A 17,500-nucleotide genomic window follows, 5' to 3' on the forward strand; every position below is an offset into this window, starting at 1 on the left:
AAAATGGTCCTCCTGGGAACAGAGCTCAGAAATATATGAGACCAATGTCCAGGGACAAAAGATTGGGATATTTAGTGTGTGAGAAATAGGTTAGACCTCCTTTTTATTTATTTACTAGAAAATATCCTACCAGTACACACATGGATAGCCTACAAAGATTCAAAATAAATTCTTGCCCTCTCTATCCATCTGACTTTTTATGGGGTTGACAAGGACAGGAACAATAGGGACTCATCTTCCTTCTCCCACATTAGTCAGAGTATCCCTAAAGCCCTCTTCTCACAGATCACCAGATTATCCTGAGCCCCCCAGAGGCTCACCGGATCATCAGAGAACCTTCCAGATAGAGAAGAGAGTCTGAAGAGAACACAGTCCATAACAACCAAGTTTGAATTAGAGCTTCCCTCCAAAACACAAATGCAAATCCATTTAAGCCTTTTATTTTTATTTACCACACAGGCCTTTATAGACAAGAGCTCAGCTGAAGACCACAGTAAGGATGATGTTTCATTATTGTTTCTGGTTTGTTCTGTTCTGTTTTGGGGATTTTTTCCCCTGATGGGGACTTTGGATTTCTATACTAAAAATTAATCAGGAGACCCTTGATTCAGCAGCAAGTCCTGCTGCACTGTGTTTTGGCCTGGGCTTTTGGAGAGGGGCATAGTTGCCCAAGAATTCACACAAGCATACTGAAAAAAAAAACTGAAAATAGAAAATAAATTTATGTTTCTAGAGAGAGATTAAGGCAGGAAATAAATTTAGTATTGGGGAAAAAACTCCAAGTCTGGGGCTAAGTCCTGAGAAATGGAGAACTAAGTCCTTAATGGGGGATCTCCTATTGTAAACTCCAATGGTTTTCAATTAAAGGGCCACAAAGTAGTCAAAGTGATTTTTCATATTTCAAACAGCCTATTGGAAACAGAAGATCTGCCGGGATATGGTCACATGGCCTCACCAGAAAGTCAAGTTGTTTTGTGTTTGAGCTGGAAGCCTCCCAAGTCAGTGTGGTTACACTGGTTATCTCACCCCAATCAAAAACCCTTAATTGGCCACTGACGGTATCAAGGGCATTTCTGAGAGGAGATGTTTTTCCTTCCCATTTTGTTATATGTTTTTGACTAATAAAAATGGAATTATAGCTGCATTATTACTTGTCCATAGTAGTTTGGAAGGCAAAGTCCTGCAAAACCCTGTGTTCACCAAGGAGGAAGCTTAAGGGGTCCTTGGTGGTGAAAAGCTGGGGAACCATCCTCTCCCTCTCCCCGGAACATGCACATTTCAAGGTAATAAACAGACTTCTTCTGAGCCAGAGTGGAGCGTGCCTGTTGTGTGAGAAAATGCAAAGACAGACAGTGTAAATTAACTGCATCTGGTGAGGTTAGGTGAGAAGGGGGAGGAGATAATTAGTTGGCATTATAGGAACAAGGGCAAAGAACAGAATTCTATATTTACGCAGAGGAAATCCAAAATAGACTACTTTGCACCCATTTGGGGCTTGTGAGGGAACTCACTGAGTTGGCAGATGGACGCAGAGACCAGATGCAAGGCTGATCCAAACCAGTGGATACTATGAGCACCATTCCCACCTTCAACAAATGGAAACCTGACTTCATGCCATTTACCTCTTTTTTTAAATTTATTTATTTATTTATTTATTTATTGAGACAGGTCTCGCTCTGTCATCCAGGCTGGAGTGCAGTGGCATGATCACAGTTCTCTGCAGCCTCCACCTCCTGGGCCTCAGTGATCCTCCTACCTCCGCCTCCCGAGTAGCTAGGGCCACAGGTGTGCACTACCACACCTAGCTAACCTTTTTAGTTTCTGTAAAGATGGGATCCCACTATGGTGCTCAGGTTGCTTCATGCCATTTTACTTCTGAAAATGAAGGCAAGAAGGCTAAGGTAAACCCAAAAGACATTCAGGAGCGATAAGACAAGGTTTCAGTGAGAGAACAGTTATCTTCAAACAAAAGCCCTACCATAAGCAAGCTAAACAAATGCATCTGTTTGTAGTAAAGTGGGCTTCCTTAAAACCTGATACTGGACAATTTATAGTACCCTTTGGTATGTATGTTTCCATGTGTAGACATGCAACATTTAGGAAGTAACGCATATATCGAGTGATGCAGAGACATCACTGGACTATTTTGTTGTGCATAGGATAGTAAAAATAAAGGCCACAGTCACATAAAACTCGTAATCTGCAGCCAAGATACAATTTCTACTTTCTCAGAAGAATTTAAAGCACGCTAGCACAAACTATGAAGGCGCCTAATACGAAAATCTTTTCTTTCTATTGATGCAAAGATACTTTCTTTTGTTCATGTGGTGTGTGTATTACATAGGAAGAAAACATGAGCATATTCAACTTTATCGGTGAATGCAGTTAGATGTAGTTCTTTAAAGTAGGAGCTCCTGCTTAGTGCAGAGCCATTAAGGTGTGTACTTACGAGAAGCAAGGTTCAGATGAGTATTTACAGGTTTGCAAACATTTCTAAAGCTGGTTTATAGGGTGTTTATTGCAAAAAAGGATGTAACAGTCATGAGATTAGAGTACTTTCTTAAAAACAGAAGCTAAAGATAGCAGAAAAGACTAGATGAAGATTAGTGAGCTCAGTCGACAGGCCGGAAAGGACAGGGTCTAGGCTGCTCTCATATGCCTCCAGTCTCCCAGAGAATCCCTGGGAAACAGAAATGAACAGATCCAACTCATCAGGACAGAAAAACTGCTGGGAGAATGAGGTTGTGGCCATGGAGAGAGCACAGTCTGGAAGTAAGGACAGCTTAGCTGTGTTCTTTTTTTTTTTTTTTTTTGAGACAGAGTCTCACTGTCTCTCTCTGTCACCCAGGCTGGAGTGCAGTGGTATGATCTTGGCTCACTGCAATCTCTGCCTCCTGGGTCCAAGCGATTCTCCTGCCTTAGCCTCCCAAATAACTGGGATTACAGGCATGTGCCACCATGCCTGGCTAATTTTTGTATTTTTAGTAAAGACAGGGTTCCATTGTGTTGACCAGGCTTGTCGCAAGCCTCCAACCTCAAGTGATCTGCCCACCTCGGTCTCCCAAAGTGCTGGGATTACAGGCATGAGCCATGGCACCCAGCCTGGAAGTAAGGACAGCTGTGTTCTAATGCCAGTTCTGCCCAACCAGCTGCGCAACCACGGGCAAGTCATGCCACCACTCAGGGTTCAGACTTTTCATCTATAAGATGAGGAAGATGACTGACTCCAAATAGTCCTTGCGACTCTCTATATTTAAGCCTCTCCGTACTTTCAAAAAGACCAGAGCGACCCCAATAGCTCCCTAAAATGCAGCTCATTGGAAACTTCTAAAATGGCAAAGACACTATACATATCCAACAAACATTTTATATCTGCCTATCATCCTCTTCAAGCATCTCAGAGAACACTGCAAAGCTGCCATTGATATTTCAGTAGCCTCTTGAAGCCTACAGCAGTGACAGCACTCCCTAACCCATCATTACATTATTGAAGAACAGAGATGCTGAGTGCTTTGTCCAAGGTCAGAAGCTAGGACAAGATCAGAGTTCCAGCCTCCTCAGTTCCTAGGCTATGCTATACTTTCCACTAAGAAAGCAAGCAGGCTTTCTGGGAAGAATGCCAGAGGTTCCATTCTCCCAACTGAGAATTCGTTGGAATATTGGAATAACAACTTTGGAGACTGTGGTCTCTCCAATCCATTTCAGGACCTGGCTAGAAATGTGAAAACCCAAAGAAAGAAGCAATAGGGAATTATTCCGTTTTTTAACGAAAGAGAAAAAAATTAGGGGTGGGAATATGGGGTTTCTTAAAAATTACATGATTGCTGGAAGTTAATTTGGTATTTCTTCGTTGGTTTGTAAGTTCTGTTTCCAATCACAAAAACAGACAGCTGAGGATGCCTAAATCACATTTCAGTGAATTAGTGTCTTGTCCCAAAGAATGTTTCCCATTCTGAATATAACATAGAACCCAGAATGCAATCCTCCGTAGTAGAAAGGAATCTCCCTCAGCGCAACAGAGAGCTTATCATATCCCCTAAACCATAATCTAAATTGATAATCTTCCAGCCAAACAGCAATCATGGAGAATAATGAAGCGGGTGCCACTTAACTTGGGGCACACTGCCTCTTCTAGAAAACTGATTGAGACCATACCCTGCCCGAGAGGAGAGGCGCCATTGCTTATATCCTGCACCACACATACTACTTCTGAGGCTGAAGCTGGTGCACCTGGAAAAGACTCCGCCACAGATTTACAGAAACGTGTTCCAAAGGAAGATTCTAGCTTCTTGCAAGAAAGGCCAGCATGAGGAGGCCCTTGTTGGACGAGTTTAGTGTCTTGAAATAACATGAAACCAACCTGACAGCAAAGCTCCGTGGATCAGTACTCAAAAGGTTCATGAAGAAAAGGAACCGCAAATGATTGAAAAATCACTTTTTCCCCCTACCTGTCAATTATGACCGGGTCCGATGGAGTCTCATTTCGGTTTCCACAGCTTTTCTTTTCGCAGCATCGACTGTAGATTGGGAAGGAACCAAAAGAATGAAAGAAATTTATTAAATCAAGAAAATGCAATGAGCACATGACAAGAACATTCTGGATTTTTGTTGTTGTTGTTGTTGTTGTTGTTGTTGTTTTCCAGACAGTGTCTGGCTCTGTCACCAGGCTGGAGTGCAGTGGCTCGATGGCTCTGTCTTGACTCCCTGCAACCTCCACCTCCTGGGTTCAAGTGATTCTCCTGCCTCAGCCTCCTGACTAACTGGGACTACAGGTGTGCACCACCGCGCCTGGCTAACTTTTTTTATTTTTAGTAGAGATGGGTTTTTAGCATGTTGGCCAGGCTGGTCTCGAACTCCTGTCCTCAGGTGATCTGCCCACCTCGGCCTCCCAAAGTGCAGGGATTACTGGCATAAGCTGTAGCACCTGGCCACAAGAACATTCACAAAGATAAATCTGTCTTGGGGGGAAACAACACACACTGGGGCCTGTCAGAGGGGTAGTGCCAGGAGGGAGAGCCTCAGGAAGAATAGCTAATGGATGCTGGGCTTAATACCTGGGTGATGGGTTGATCTGTGCAGCAAACCACCATGGCACACGTTTACCTATGTAACAAACCTGTACATCCTGCACATGGGCCCCTGAACTTAAAGTAAAAGTTGAAGGAAAAACAGAATGAATCTAAGGTAGCTTCCCAACTATAAGCTGCTTGAGGGCAGGATTTGTGACCATGTTTTATAAGATAAAAAATTAAAAACACTGAACCCGAAGCCAAAATATACTCAAATTCTCACTCTATGACTTAGAAGCTAATTCTCAACTTTCCTATGACCCATATTTGTAATCAGAACCACAGAAGGTTGGATTTAAAGGTCAATAAGGTCGCTTCCAGGTTGCTATTCAATGATTTTATGATTATTTTAGGTCTTTGTGGCTCAATAAATATTTGAAGAAAGGAGAAGAAGGAAAATATATAAAATAGACTGTAAATAGCTGCCTGGATTACTGTAAACCTTATTTACATAACTTCTTTCTCCAGAGATCTTGGTATACTTTATAAACATTTATTCATTCACTTATTTCCATCATTTTTCAAAGATTAAAGAGGAAGACCAGAACTATGGTATACATTTTAAAATAGGAGGAAAATGAGGCAAGGAGCTGTAGGATGATAGCTCCAATAATTTTCACCAAGTCGGAAACAGAAATGGTATCCCACTGTTTGTAAGTCCCAGTTCTGAAAACTCCACTTCCCAAGATGTCCCCCTTGTGCTGAGTACCTGGTAGAAAGACCTCAATAAATGTTGATAGGATTAGCTGAGATGGAGATAAAGAAGATCCCCTGGGGCAATGACAACAAACAGAAAGTACCCCCTAGGGCCTGAGAGGGGAGCAAACCACTGCAATCCAAAGGTATCTATTCGAAAATACCTAGACCAATGTGAGAAGGGCAAAGAAAGCTTGCTGGTAAGAAGCACTGGGAATTCACTTCCTTACAACCAGGTAGCCCATCTGCTGCTTATCAGAGGTACAGACTTCTGAATACCTCTCAGCTCATCTCAGGCACATGGTCCACTATCAACTATAGTTGGCTAAGGATGTAGCCTTGACATGGCTTTTTAAAAAAAATCCTTATCATCCATACTGGTTGGAGAATAGGCCTAAGAAGTAAGCACGCTAACAATAACCAAACTATATGTGAGCATTGCCCTTTCCATGGTAGTTTTTCTGTAGCCTAAGTTTGACACGATACCTTAGGAAGATTGCTGAACTCAGAATCAGCGTTCTGATATCCAAGCTGTCACCAACCAGCTTCACAAATTTAGTCATATGTCTTTAACCCCTCTGGGCTTTTTCTTTCTTATGAATAAAGTGGAAGTGTTGGATTTGATTCTCTCTAGAGTCTCTTCTAGGTTTAAGTTCATGACGCTAGGGGATTCCATGAGCACCCTTTGAAAGTGGTGATCACATAAGGAAAAAAGGGAAGTCATGTGACAGCAGGAACCCAAAGGCCTAACACCAACCCAGTCTTAGATTTTTTTTTTTTTTTTTTAACAGGGTTTCCCTTTGTTACTCTGGCTGGAATGCAGTGACATAATCATGACTCACTGCAGTCTCAACCTCCCAGGCTTAAATGATCCTCCTTTCTCAGACTCCCATATGTAGCTGAGACCACAGGTGCACACCACCACACTCGGCTAATTTTTGATTTTTTATTTTGGTAGGGACAGGGTCTTGCTGTGTTGCCCAGGCTGGTCTTGAACTCCTGGGATCAAGCTATCTGCTCACCTCGGCCCCCCAAAGTGCTAGGATTATAGGTGTATGCCACCATGCCCAGCCCCAGTCCTAGCTCTGTGGCTCTCTGCAGCTCATTTGCCCTCTCTGGTTCTCCAAGAATTAAACATAAATATCTTAAAACTTTTTAAACCCATCTCTTTCATGGGTGTGGATTCGCCAGTGAATAAGTCTACCATCCTCAGAAAGTGAAATATACTTGAGAGATGCTTAAACATTTGCAGCAAATGGGCACAATGAGGTTTTAAGAAATTTAATCAAATTAGTAGAAAGGAAAAGAAAAATGGTCTCAACTTTCTTAAATACTAGAGTTTGCCACTGGGACTTTCTGAAATAATATTTGGCCTTTGAAATTATATTAGGTCTTAACTTTTAAAATTTCAATCCATCCCAAGATTAACACCAATAAAAATGCAGGCCAGCTGCTCTCCCACCTCCTAAAGCCCTTGTCTCTCTTCCCAAATCCCTACGCCCCCACCCATTTCTCCCACCTTTCCTGTTTCTAGAATATTGCTTATGTCAACATAATACCTTTGCAGTTAAGGCAAACCATTTTTCTTAGCAACACAATTTCAAAAGACCCATACATGCTAGCTACCTACAGACCTTCAAGCAAGACTCTCCCCTTTGACATCACCAGCATGTCAACCTAACCCCAAATATGTGTGCAATGCCGGGTACAATTTAATTACAAGAGCACACACTGTCAGAATGTGCCAATCTGTTTAGTTTGGGTAGGAATGATTCTGAGGGGGCTGAGTAAGTTTGCAAAATTGTTCAGCTCAATTCAGCTGCCTTCCGTGGGGATTTCCTCTGGAGGAAAAGAAAAACAGATAAAAATGTAAGCCTGGTGCCAGTGTAGTATAACGTAGGGAATGAACTTGGGAAGAAATGATATTCAAAGAAAAATGCAGATAAACTTTAGGATCCAATCCTCCATTTTCCAAAAGTAACATATTTAAATATCATCTCTAATGTTGATATTCAGCACAAAACATACATAGAAGACACTCACTTGGCCATTGAACTATAATAGTAAAGGTATAAAAATAATAGAACTTGGTTGAATTAGCCCCATTTGAGCCCATCTTAACATTTTTCTAGGTCTGTGAGTTGGCCAAAGCAAATTATTATATTTTTTTTTTAGAGAAAAGTTCTCATTAATATGTTCTAGTCATTCTTTGTTTTTAACGGCATTCAGTCCTCCCGCCAGCAATATTAGCACAAGCAATGGGAAGTGGAGAACCTGAGATGTTTGTGAACTTACACTCCCCAAACAGTGTGGAACAGCTAACAAACCAGGTCCCTGAATTACTCAGATAAATTTAATTCTGCCTTCCCTTTGCTGTGTAGACAAAGCCTGAGTGACCAACTTCAGGTTCAGCTACTTTAGTTAAAAGGCTAGGATTATTCTCCAACAAGCAAGTCTGACATTCTCAGTAAGTGTTTTCTAAAACTGACTCTAAGATAAAAAATAATAAAACAAAGAGAAGAGGAAACTGAGCTTGGCAATAGGTTAAGATAGTGTTCGTAACAACCCCAGAGAGACTCAGAGGTGCTCTTTTTTCTTAATGAATGAAAATGGAAGCTGTTCCACTGTTTCTCTCTGGCGTGGTTTGGTTTATTTTATTCTAGTACTTATTTGGAAAACGTTTTACTTGAAACACTGAATTTATTCTCCCCATCTCCACCCGGAGTCTTTGAAGGAGAGAGAAAAAAATAAAACAAGTTAGAAGTGGGAGGTGGGGAAACATGAGAACTCTTATCACAATCCTGAATCATACCTGCATTTTTCAGAAAGGGAAAGAGAAAAGATGGCTGAGGAAGGGGAAAAAGCCCCAGCGTTGGACGGAGGGTGTCCAGTCAGCCAAACTCCAGCTCACGGCAAGTGTGTCTCTTATCCCCTCCAAAATAGTTTTTAAAATTCAACCTTCAACTTTCAAAAATCTGTCTCTAATTTCAAACTCAAATAAGCGCACAGCATGGTGGCTTTTGTTTTGTTTTCTTCTCCCCAACTCCTCCCTGCGATTGCATAACAAAAGTGTCTAAATTCACACCATCTGGCCGATAAAGACACTGGCCCCACTGCCCGGCTGGCCCATCTGATTAGGGCCCTGTCTAGCCTGCGCCTTGTGGCGAAAAGTCACAGCTGTGGGGTTTGCTCGAGCTCAATACAACTCTGTTATTAGCCAGCTGTAGGCCTTGAGACGACTTCTGTTCAAATTATAATATCTTTTAACCCTCTGAGCATTGAGGGCTCGGGGGTGGCAGGCAGCGCCATAACAACTAGATTTCTCCTTGCTAATAATTGGTAAAATGAACCAAAGCAGGGAAGAGAGGAGCAGAGACCATTGGGGAAGGGAGAAAAAGTTATTCCTAAAGAGATTTATTTTGTCTCTGCTTTGTTCCCTATTCAAAGCTAAACACCGATTTATGAGCCTTTTACTAAAGATTACAGAACTTAAAACCATCCGGGGAAGTGCCCAGGTATGCCAAATAACACTATGCAAATGAAACTAAGTATATGCAGTAACCCTCAAGAAACAGGGCACCTGAGTCATCTCTCAATCATTGACTGCTACAACTGGCTCTTAAAATGTAAGAGAAGGAACTTTTCACCCTTCCTGAAGTATCAACCAGCTCTGACAGATGGAATGAGAACTTCCCTTTTGGATGCATCTAATATTTGCCATCACCCATCTCGTCTGCACACGTGTACACACACATGCATATGCTGCAGACAGTATCCATTCAATGGATCATTTAGTTACACATAATTAATATTTATTTTAAATTCTAGTTTGGGAAGAAAACAGCAGAGCATCTTCCCAGGTCTCCAACACAGAGAAGTTACAGTACATTAAATTTTTATATTGTGTTACTAATGCAGACTAAACTAGAGGCTTTAAAAATTGATGCTGCTACTTAAACAGCATAAAATGAGGAGGATTTGTTTGGGCTTAAAAATAAAAATGTCAGTCTTAACTACAGCTGGATGGGGCATGCAAGTGTTATTTAAAATGATAGGTATAATTCATTAGACAATGGATCAGTTTTTGGTTTTGTTTTCTTTCCTTTTCAGAAAGTAATCTCTCCAAACAAAGGCATAAAAAGAAAAACCTCCCTTCAACTAACCAACCTAATCAAAGCGTTCTATTTAAATCTAGGTATTATATAAAGTACATCTCAGAATTGTATTTTCTTTCTGAACAAATCTATCAAAGGTCCCTGAGATAGTAGAGTATCTATCTTCTTACTCCTCCCAATGTCTTCCCCCAGCTACTTCAGCAAGGAAGCCTCCATTGCTTTCAGCTGAAGCCACTGGCATTTGGAAAGCTTGTTTTTTTAATACTTGGTCAAAACCAAAACAAACATGTCTGATTGTTATGGTTTCTTCCTGACTAGGTTGGGGAGGGAGACAGGGCTTCAGGGAGCTGCCCATAAAACAGTACACACTAAATCAGATAACCTGCAATTACCCAAAACTATTAAGTCTGGAGTTGGGAGACATTCACTAAAGCAATAGCCAAGTAAGGAAGAATTGAGGCTTTCCCTCCAATCAGAGATTTTTGGAGGAAGAAAAGCATGTATGGAATAGACATTTAAATTTTCATAATAAAATAGCCACACTCTTTCCAGAGTTTCCTATTTATATCTTGTTTGCGGTGGGATCCCCAGCACCCAGCCGACACCGGGCACATACTAGGCACTCAATAAACATTTGTTGAAATAATAAGGGTGGATGCAATTCTTCTGATTTTTTAAATTTTCTTCCAGGCAGGCAGAAAACAAAGGGAGTAATGCACAGGACTCAAGGTGGAATGGATTGGTGTCTGAAAGGAAGACGGGAAAGGTGCAGGAAGGCCAGTAGACTGAATCTTTCAAGACGTGAACATCAGAATCCAGCTGTTGCTCCACACTCCAGATCTCTCAGCGGGTCCTCTCCCTGCCCCTCCTAACGCACTGGTGGGAACTGGACAGATTTTTCTTCCAGGTAGTTCCTTCTGACCTGAGAAACTCCCCTAACACGTGAACTCCGAAGAGAGCAACCTCCCGGGAGGAAGAAACGCCCCCGCATCACCGCAGGTGCCAGGGTGCCAGGAAGCACCCCAGAAATGAGCCGCTGGACCCTCTGGTGGTCCCTCGCCCAGACGAGGAGTCGTTCCAGGGCTTTGACTCATTAACTCCACAAGTGACCCTCCTGGAAATCTACCACTAGAGGCCGGGCGGGAACTCCAGCTGATCCCAAACCGGGCCCGGGGTTGCCCAGCCCGCTTCCACCACTACCACTGACCAGGGCACAGTGGAGACCTTCCACGTGGCCGAAGGAAACTCCTGCGACATCAGAGAGGTGGAGTCCCGAGTCGTTCTGAGTCCTAACGGCTATGCTTCAAGACACTTGCATGAAAGGGTTTCCGTGGATCTACACTCTGCGCCCGTCTGCCCGCGAGGCCTCTCAGCTGCGAGCCCTCACTCCTGAAAGTTGGTCCCGGGAACGCGGCGCACCAAGGCCGGGCTGGAGCACCTGCGGGCTCTCCAGGAAGGCCTGGGAAAAGGCGGCTCTTACCTACACATCACTTCGTGCGTCAGGAGAACTCGGCACATTTCCGGATTCTTATTCTGTCCCTCGTACGCGATGGGCTGTGAAGGAGGTAGTAGCAGGAAAGGAAGATGTGGAAAGGGGTTGGGGGCAAGGAAAGAAGGGACTTCAGAACAAGCACAACATCGCTTTACTTCCCACTGCCTTCCACTGCATTAGGAATTCCCGCCCGCCGCACAACCTGAGCGGTTGCCGAGTTTGGACTCGACTGAAGGCATACAGAAGTTTGCCCCAGTGAGAACATCATTCTTAGCAAAATGGAATGTTTGGGGGAACTGAATCTCCCAATAATTGTTTCCTCTCCATCCTTTTTCTTCGCCTCTTACTGCCCCCAGGGTTTCCCTGAGTCAGACAGAACAGGTCACTTGGTGAGACAGAAAAAAAAAAAATTTCCCGAGTGGACAAGGTGCTGGGAGGGGGACGTGGAGGGGGGCTGTGGAGTCTGACCCAGGAAATAGTGGAGGAGGGGCAGGTGAGAAACAAACTGGGGGGATTGGGGGGACGGGTCAGAGACAGGTGAAGAGAAGCCAAGAGGCCTTGGGCTCACCTGCTTGGTGACCGAGTCGATGAGCCTGACATAGAGGTCCTGTTCCGTGCGGACACCTGCGAGGACCGGACAGGCACCAGTCAAGGGTCGTGGAGCCCCTTCCGGACACCCCAAACCCGTCTCTGCTATGAGTCTGAGGCCCAAGCAGCCTCTCCAGGCTGAGCCGCCCTGGAGACGGTGACCTCCCAATCCCCTGTCCCAGGCAAGCCTCCCGCCGCCCTGGGCTCCATGCGATTCCTGAGAGTGATCATGGCAAGATCAACGCGTGCGGCCCAGAAGCCGGCTGCTAGGCGCCGGCTCACCGTTGCTGTAGAGGAGCTCACCGTTGCTGTAGAGGAGCTGTAACTTGTAGTGAGTGCCATTATTGGTCTTCTCGTTGCCTTGTTCCTGAAAAGACAGGCAGCGTTCGATTCCCTTGCCTTCCAGTCCCCCAAAATGAGGGAAAGAGGAGACAGTGAATCCCCACCCCACATCCCTTCTCCCCATCAAAAGGCAGCTTCGAACAACCCCTATTCAGCCCTAGGTCAAAGGGCACGAGCATCTGCCTGTCTTTGGCCGCCCCCGGAAACTTGCCAAGACTCGAAGCCACTTGACCCTTTCCAGCCCTCTGTCTCCCTTAAAGATGTCCTCAGAAGTGTGACCCTTGAGCCTGCGACAACCGGACAACTCGCCAAAGCTGCCTGTAAACAGGCACCACCCAACCCATCGGGCTCTGTCTGTCCTCAGGAAGCCCCAGGGCTTCCTTTGGCAGAAAAGGAAAGGGACCTGTCATTTGGAAAGGCAGCATTCCGGCCTATCCCGCAAGGACTGCGCCCACAGGGCCACGAGCTCAGGGACTGAGTTCCAGGTTTAGGAGGGACTTTGGGAAGGCCTGCTCTAAAGCTCACATTGTACAGCTGGGGACACGGAGACCCGGAAAGGGCAAGGGAGTTTCCTTTGGTCACACATGAGTTTCAGCGAACTGTCCTTCATTTGAGATCGAATCCAGCCCCAGTTCCAGGCTTGAGTTTGGAGGAGGCGCTGCCTTGGAGAACAGAAACGGAGAGAAGGCACAGCCCGAAGGCGGGCCAAGGCTGGGCTCCCGGTTTCCGCTTAGTACTGCAACTCAGCCCACCTGGCTCTCACAGGTGCAAAATAATTCAAATTAACCCAGAGAAGGGGAGCGGCGGCCTTGGGTGTACTTTTTAACTAGTTCGAAGGGCGTTTGCTCCTCCGTCAGTCCACAGCCAGGCGCTACTAAGGGCGCCGGGCTCGGTGCGCAGAGCCGGGAGCGCTCCTCCAGCACCGGTGGGGGGAGTGGGGGTGGGAGGAGGTTCGGGAAATCGACTGATTTAGAGGCTGGGGGTGAGAAGCCTCGATTTATCATCCCTGATGATGCGAGTGAAAAAGTGTCGCGAGAGTGACAGATGGAATCTTTAGTGCTTCGCAAAGAGGGAGTTATTAGACCGCGGGGTTTGGGGGGTACGTTCCGCTTACTTTGTCATTCTCCACAAAGTCCACGAAAGCAGTCCGCTCGATCTCCACCGGCTGGCCCTGCCTGTCATAGAGCGCCAGGACGAAGTGAAAGAAGTTGGATTTCCTCAAGTTGGAGGGAGGCTGCTTCTCAAAGTGGGCCCGGGACAGGGCGACCCCGCTGCACAGGGAGACAAACGGGGGACACAAGACACGGGGAAGGACAAAAAGGCAATGTTACTAACCGCCCACAACATGCAGAGGGGTAAGGCGTCCACTTCCCAGGTCCAGAGTTCTGAACCCTTCGGGCTTTTTTTCCAATTCGGATAAGGAAGAGGAGACTCCTTAAAGGAGTCACCGTGGCCACGGGGGTTGGGTGGCAGGGTTGATGCCTGGGGTCTCTGACACCACCCAGTGGTCCGGCATCCCACCGCTGGGCCACTCACCATCCCGTCTTTAGTGGAAACTGAAAGACCCGGGCTGCCGACAGAGGCCCAGAGTGGTCCCCTAAGGAGGTGGCTCGCGTCCTATACCGTGGGGCTGTCTCCATCCGTTCCCTCAGGTGGTACTGCTGGGTGTATAAGGATGCAGAGCTGGGGCCCAGGGTTAGGGGAATAAGTGCCTCCTTTGCTTTGGAAGAAGCGACCCTTTTATTTCGTATTAATTCGAGTTACCCGTCCTGGACCCACTGCCCACAACGCCCAAATGCTAACTGGGAAAAGTAGTGGGTAAGAACCCCAAGGGGCAGGAGGGAGAGCAACACAGAGTCCAAGTCTGGGTCCTTGGGCTGCTTGCCTCGCTCTTCCGAAAAGTTGTGCCTGGGACAGAGACAGGGCGGAATCCTCGTGACCAGCCCCGGGGATCGCTGGCCACCGCAAATGAGATGACCAACATAGGGGACCCTCGCTCCCAGAGGTGCTAGGTGGGGAAAAACCAAACCGTTAAAGGGCGAGAACCTCCTTTCCTGGGGCCAACGCGATCCCCACTCAAGCTGCCTTTTCCGGCGGCGCCAGTCGAACCCAGTGACTGTGAAACCCAAGTTGGGGGGCCCAGAAGGCGCCCTCGAGTGTGTCAAGTGTGTGCACACACTTTCCAGCCAACCGGTCGCAGTCACAGCCGACTTGACCATCAGATCCCATTTCACCGAAGACTTGGGGCTCAGGCGAGCACACAGATTGCGGGAGCTGCCCTGCGGCGCTGGGGTCTCCCAGCGTTGAACGCCGGTGCGCAAGCGCCTTCATTCACTCTTTTGAAAGGGGTGATGTTTTAGCTAAGATCTCCCCCACTCTGCCTGTTTCAGCTTCAGCAAACTTTTCGATGCCGGGAAGGAAGGAAAGCGAGGGAGGCTTCTTTAAGGAGTCAGCCCAAGGAAATGCGCGGCGCAGCGGACTCTGCGGTGCTGCCTTATTTCCCTCAGCTCGCGGGCGGGCCAGTCCCGGAGCGCTGCGGAAAGCTGCGGCCACCGCCGCGCTGTGCGGTCTGCCGGAGGGAAATCCGCGCGCCCCGGTCCACGGGAGGGAGGGAGCGGCCGCCGGCCCAAGTCCCGGAGCGATGAGACTTCTGCTTCCTCTCCTCCAAGGATGGAGGCCGGTTCGCTCTACCCGGGACACCTGGCCAGTTTGGGAAAGGGCTCATTTCTCCGTGTGATGTTGGCACTTAAATGTGGGTGACCAGGAGGGCAGCCGGGGAAGCGAGGGTCCTGGAAGAAGTTCATGGGCTCTTTGGGGTAGAAGGGCTGCCTTCTCGCAGACAAGGACCTGGAGGCCACAAATTCCAACTCAGTAGTGGTAATGAGAGAATGGGACCGTAATGTCTTCGTAGGGTGGCACCCCGGACATGGTATTTACTATCCCAGCACGCAGACGCCTAGACACAAAGTCACCTTCAGGGATCCGCAAAACCAGAGGCTGGCGATCCCTGAGCCTGTCTGGCTGCCGGTCGCCTTTTCTCGCCTCTTTCTTCTTCCGCAACTCTTTCTACTGTGACTCCGTCTTTTCTCTTCTTTTAAATCTCTTCTTTTCTCCAGCTCCCCAGCTCCGTTCGTCTGGCTCACTGTTTTATCTTTGAGCCGGGACCCTCCAGCCTGTCCCCCCTCCCAGAGCTCCCGGCCGCCTCGCCTTCCCCGGCAGCCGCTCCGGCTTCTCCCGCTCCTCTCCCCGCCGCCACCCTCTGGCCGCCGGCCTCCAGGAATCGCCCAGCAAGATGCGGGAGGTAGGCGCTTGCAGGCGGCGTGGCGAAGCCGGGAGCGGCCAGGAAGCCAGCTTTTCTCCCGCGCCGCCACTGCCAGCTCCGGTATTCACGCTCTGCTCGGGGCCAGGCCGGCTCCGCTTGCAAGACTAGCGGTTAAACTGGGAGATGTTGGGTGCTACTTTGTTATTTTTCCTTGCAAAGAGTGGACTGCGGTAAAGGAGTAGGAGAGAAACGCCTACAACCCAGGCAGTTCAGAAACTCGAGTGCTGGCTGCCGGGTGAGCGTTCCCCTGACTGCAGCGATCTGCTTGCCCGAGGGCGAGCCCCAGAGCGCAGGGCCTGGGCGACAGATGGGGAGACAGGGAGAGAGAAAGGCACGGGGAGCAGGGGTGGGGGTGCACAGGGAGAGACAGACCGTAAGAGCGAGAGACTGAGAGTATAATAATTGCGCGGCCGTGTCGTTACCTCTGCGCTGCGACATTAGCGTCCACCACTCCGACATTCCGGACCCAGGACCTGACCGAATCCATCTCGGCGCCCAGCGATTTCTCTTTCAGAGCTGGTCCTCTTCCTAAAGTATCTTGAATCCCAAACATTTAAAAAGTCTGATCCTCTACTGTCGCTTTAAAAGTAAGAGTTACAGCAACACAGTCCTGACTGTTTCCAACGTTGCCAGCAAATCGTCTCCTCCAAAGCAATCCAAGAAAAGGGATCAAGTGCCCAAGTTTGAGTCTTAGGGAAAAAAAAAAAAAAAAAAGATAACCCGTCCTTTGCTTCACTGGAGAGGTGCGGACTGATGTAGCCAAAGTTCGGGTTCTTATCCTCCGTAAGTTCAGATCTGCCGCCTCAGCCCCTCCACCCTAGGTCGCTCGCATCCTTCCAGCTGCAGCGCTGCCTCCTGAAAGTGATCACAATTTAGAAGCATCACCTGTTCTGGGAGAAACTGGAAGAAATTGATGGCTGCCTAATCTCTGCCCTTCCTCCAGATACCCCCTCCCTGCTCCTCCCCACAGTTCCAATTTGGAAAAAAAAAAAAAAAAAAAAAATCCCCAACAGGATCAGTTGTAAAAGGAAGGGGAAGACCCGGAGCCGAGTGGAGGCGGTGGCTGCGAGCGCCACGGAGCCCGGCTGCAGCCGCGCGCGGGCCCCATGAATGGGTTACTACGGCCCTGGCCGCGGGAGGCGGAGCCGCGGCCCGATAAGGAGCCTCATTTGCATGGACGCGCGGGATTGGCCGGCGCCGGGCAAGCCGGGCCGACGTCCTCAGGCGGCGCGCGCCACGCTCTGCGTTGCCGGGACTCCGGGAGGTGAAAGGGGACAGAAAGCTGCGGGCGTCGCGTCCTTGCACGAACCCCGTGTGCGTGCGCAGGATTGGGGGTCCCCCACACCCTGCACTGACTTAGGGTAGCGGGGCTCTGCGGGCTGGGGACGCAGGGGTTCGGCCTGGCTGAGGGAAGCCTCCCTGAATCTTGCCTCTAGATGTAGGTTTTTGTAGCCTGCCAGGAGGCACGTTCGTTCCCGGGGTTCGGATCTGTGTGCATGCTTGTGAGCGTGGCCACATATGCTTATGTTTTGTGCAAACGTCCCCCAGAACACCCAGCTCCCTGAACGGCTCCCGCAGGTCTCCTGGAGTTCCATGGTGATATCAGATGTTGTGTGCGGCTTGCACGTTGCTGAGAGTGGAGAACATATGAATGAAGGCGGGAGGTGGAGTGGGGTGGACAAGCGAGGCGCAAGTGCTGCTCAAATACAATGCAGGGGAAAACGGTCCAGGAGCTAAGGAAAACACCCGCGGGCGATCGGGCGCGAGCAGCAGTCGCACCCGTGTGGAGGAGAGGTTGCTGACAGATCGAGGCGGGCTGAGTGCGCAAGCGGCCGGGCGTAGTCCTGCGGGTCCTCCAGTTCCCTCCCCACCTCTC

General features: G+C 48.1%; 1 protein-coding gene across 2 annotated transcripts in view; it reads right to left on the reverse strand.

Moving 5' to 3' along the window:
- Positions 1–16,747, reverse strand: part of EBF2 (EBF transcription factor 2) — a 202,483-nt gene extending 185,736 nt beyond the window's left edge. The window contains exons 1-6 of one of the 2 annotated variants that reach the window (XM_009212724.4): positions 16,047–16,747; positions 13,417–13,573; positions 12,264–12,327; positions 11,941–11,996; positions 11,361–11,434; positions 4,449–4,517 (exon numbers count right to left, since the gene is read on the reverse strand). In XM_009212724.4, coding sequence (XP_009210988.1) covers positions 4,449–4,517; positions 11,361–11,434; positions 11,941–11,996; positions 12,264–12,327; positions 13,417–13,573; positions 16,047–16,177 — 551 coding nt within the window. In that variant the 5' untranslated portion in view covers positions 16,178–16,747. The remainder of the gene's footprint in view (positions 1–4,448; positions 4,518–11,360; positions 11,435–11,940; positions 11,997–12,263; positions 12,328–13,416; positions 13,574–16,046) is intronic. The other variant, XM_017961873.3, reaches the window with a different exon arrangement.
- Positions 16,748–17,500: the final 753 nt, after the last annotated feature.

Source organism: Papio anubis, chromosome 8 (assembly GCF_008728515.1).
Source record: "Papio anubis isolate 15944 chromosome 8, Panubis1.0, whole genome shotgun sequence".
Classification (NCBI taxonomy): domain Eukaryota; kingdom Metazoa; phylum Chordata; class Mammalia; order Primates; family Cercopithecidae; genus Papio; species Papio anubis.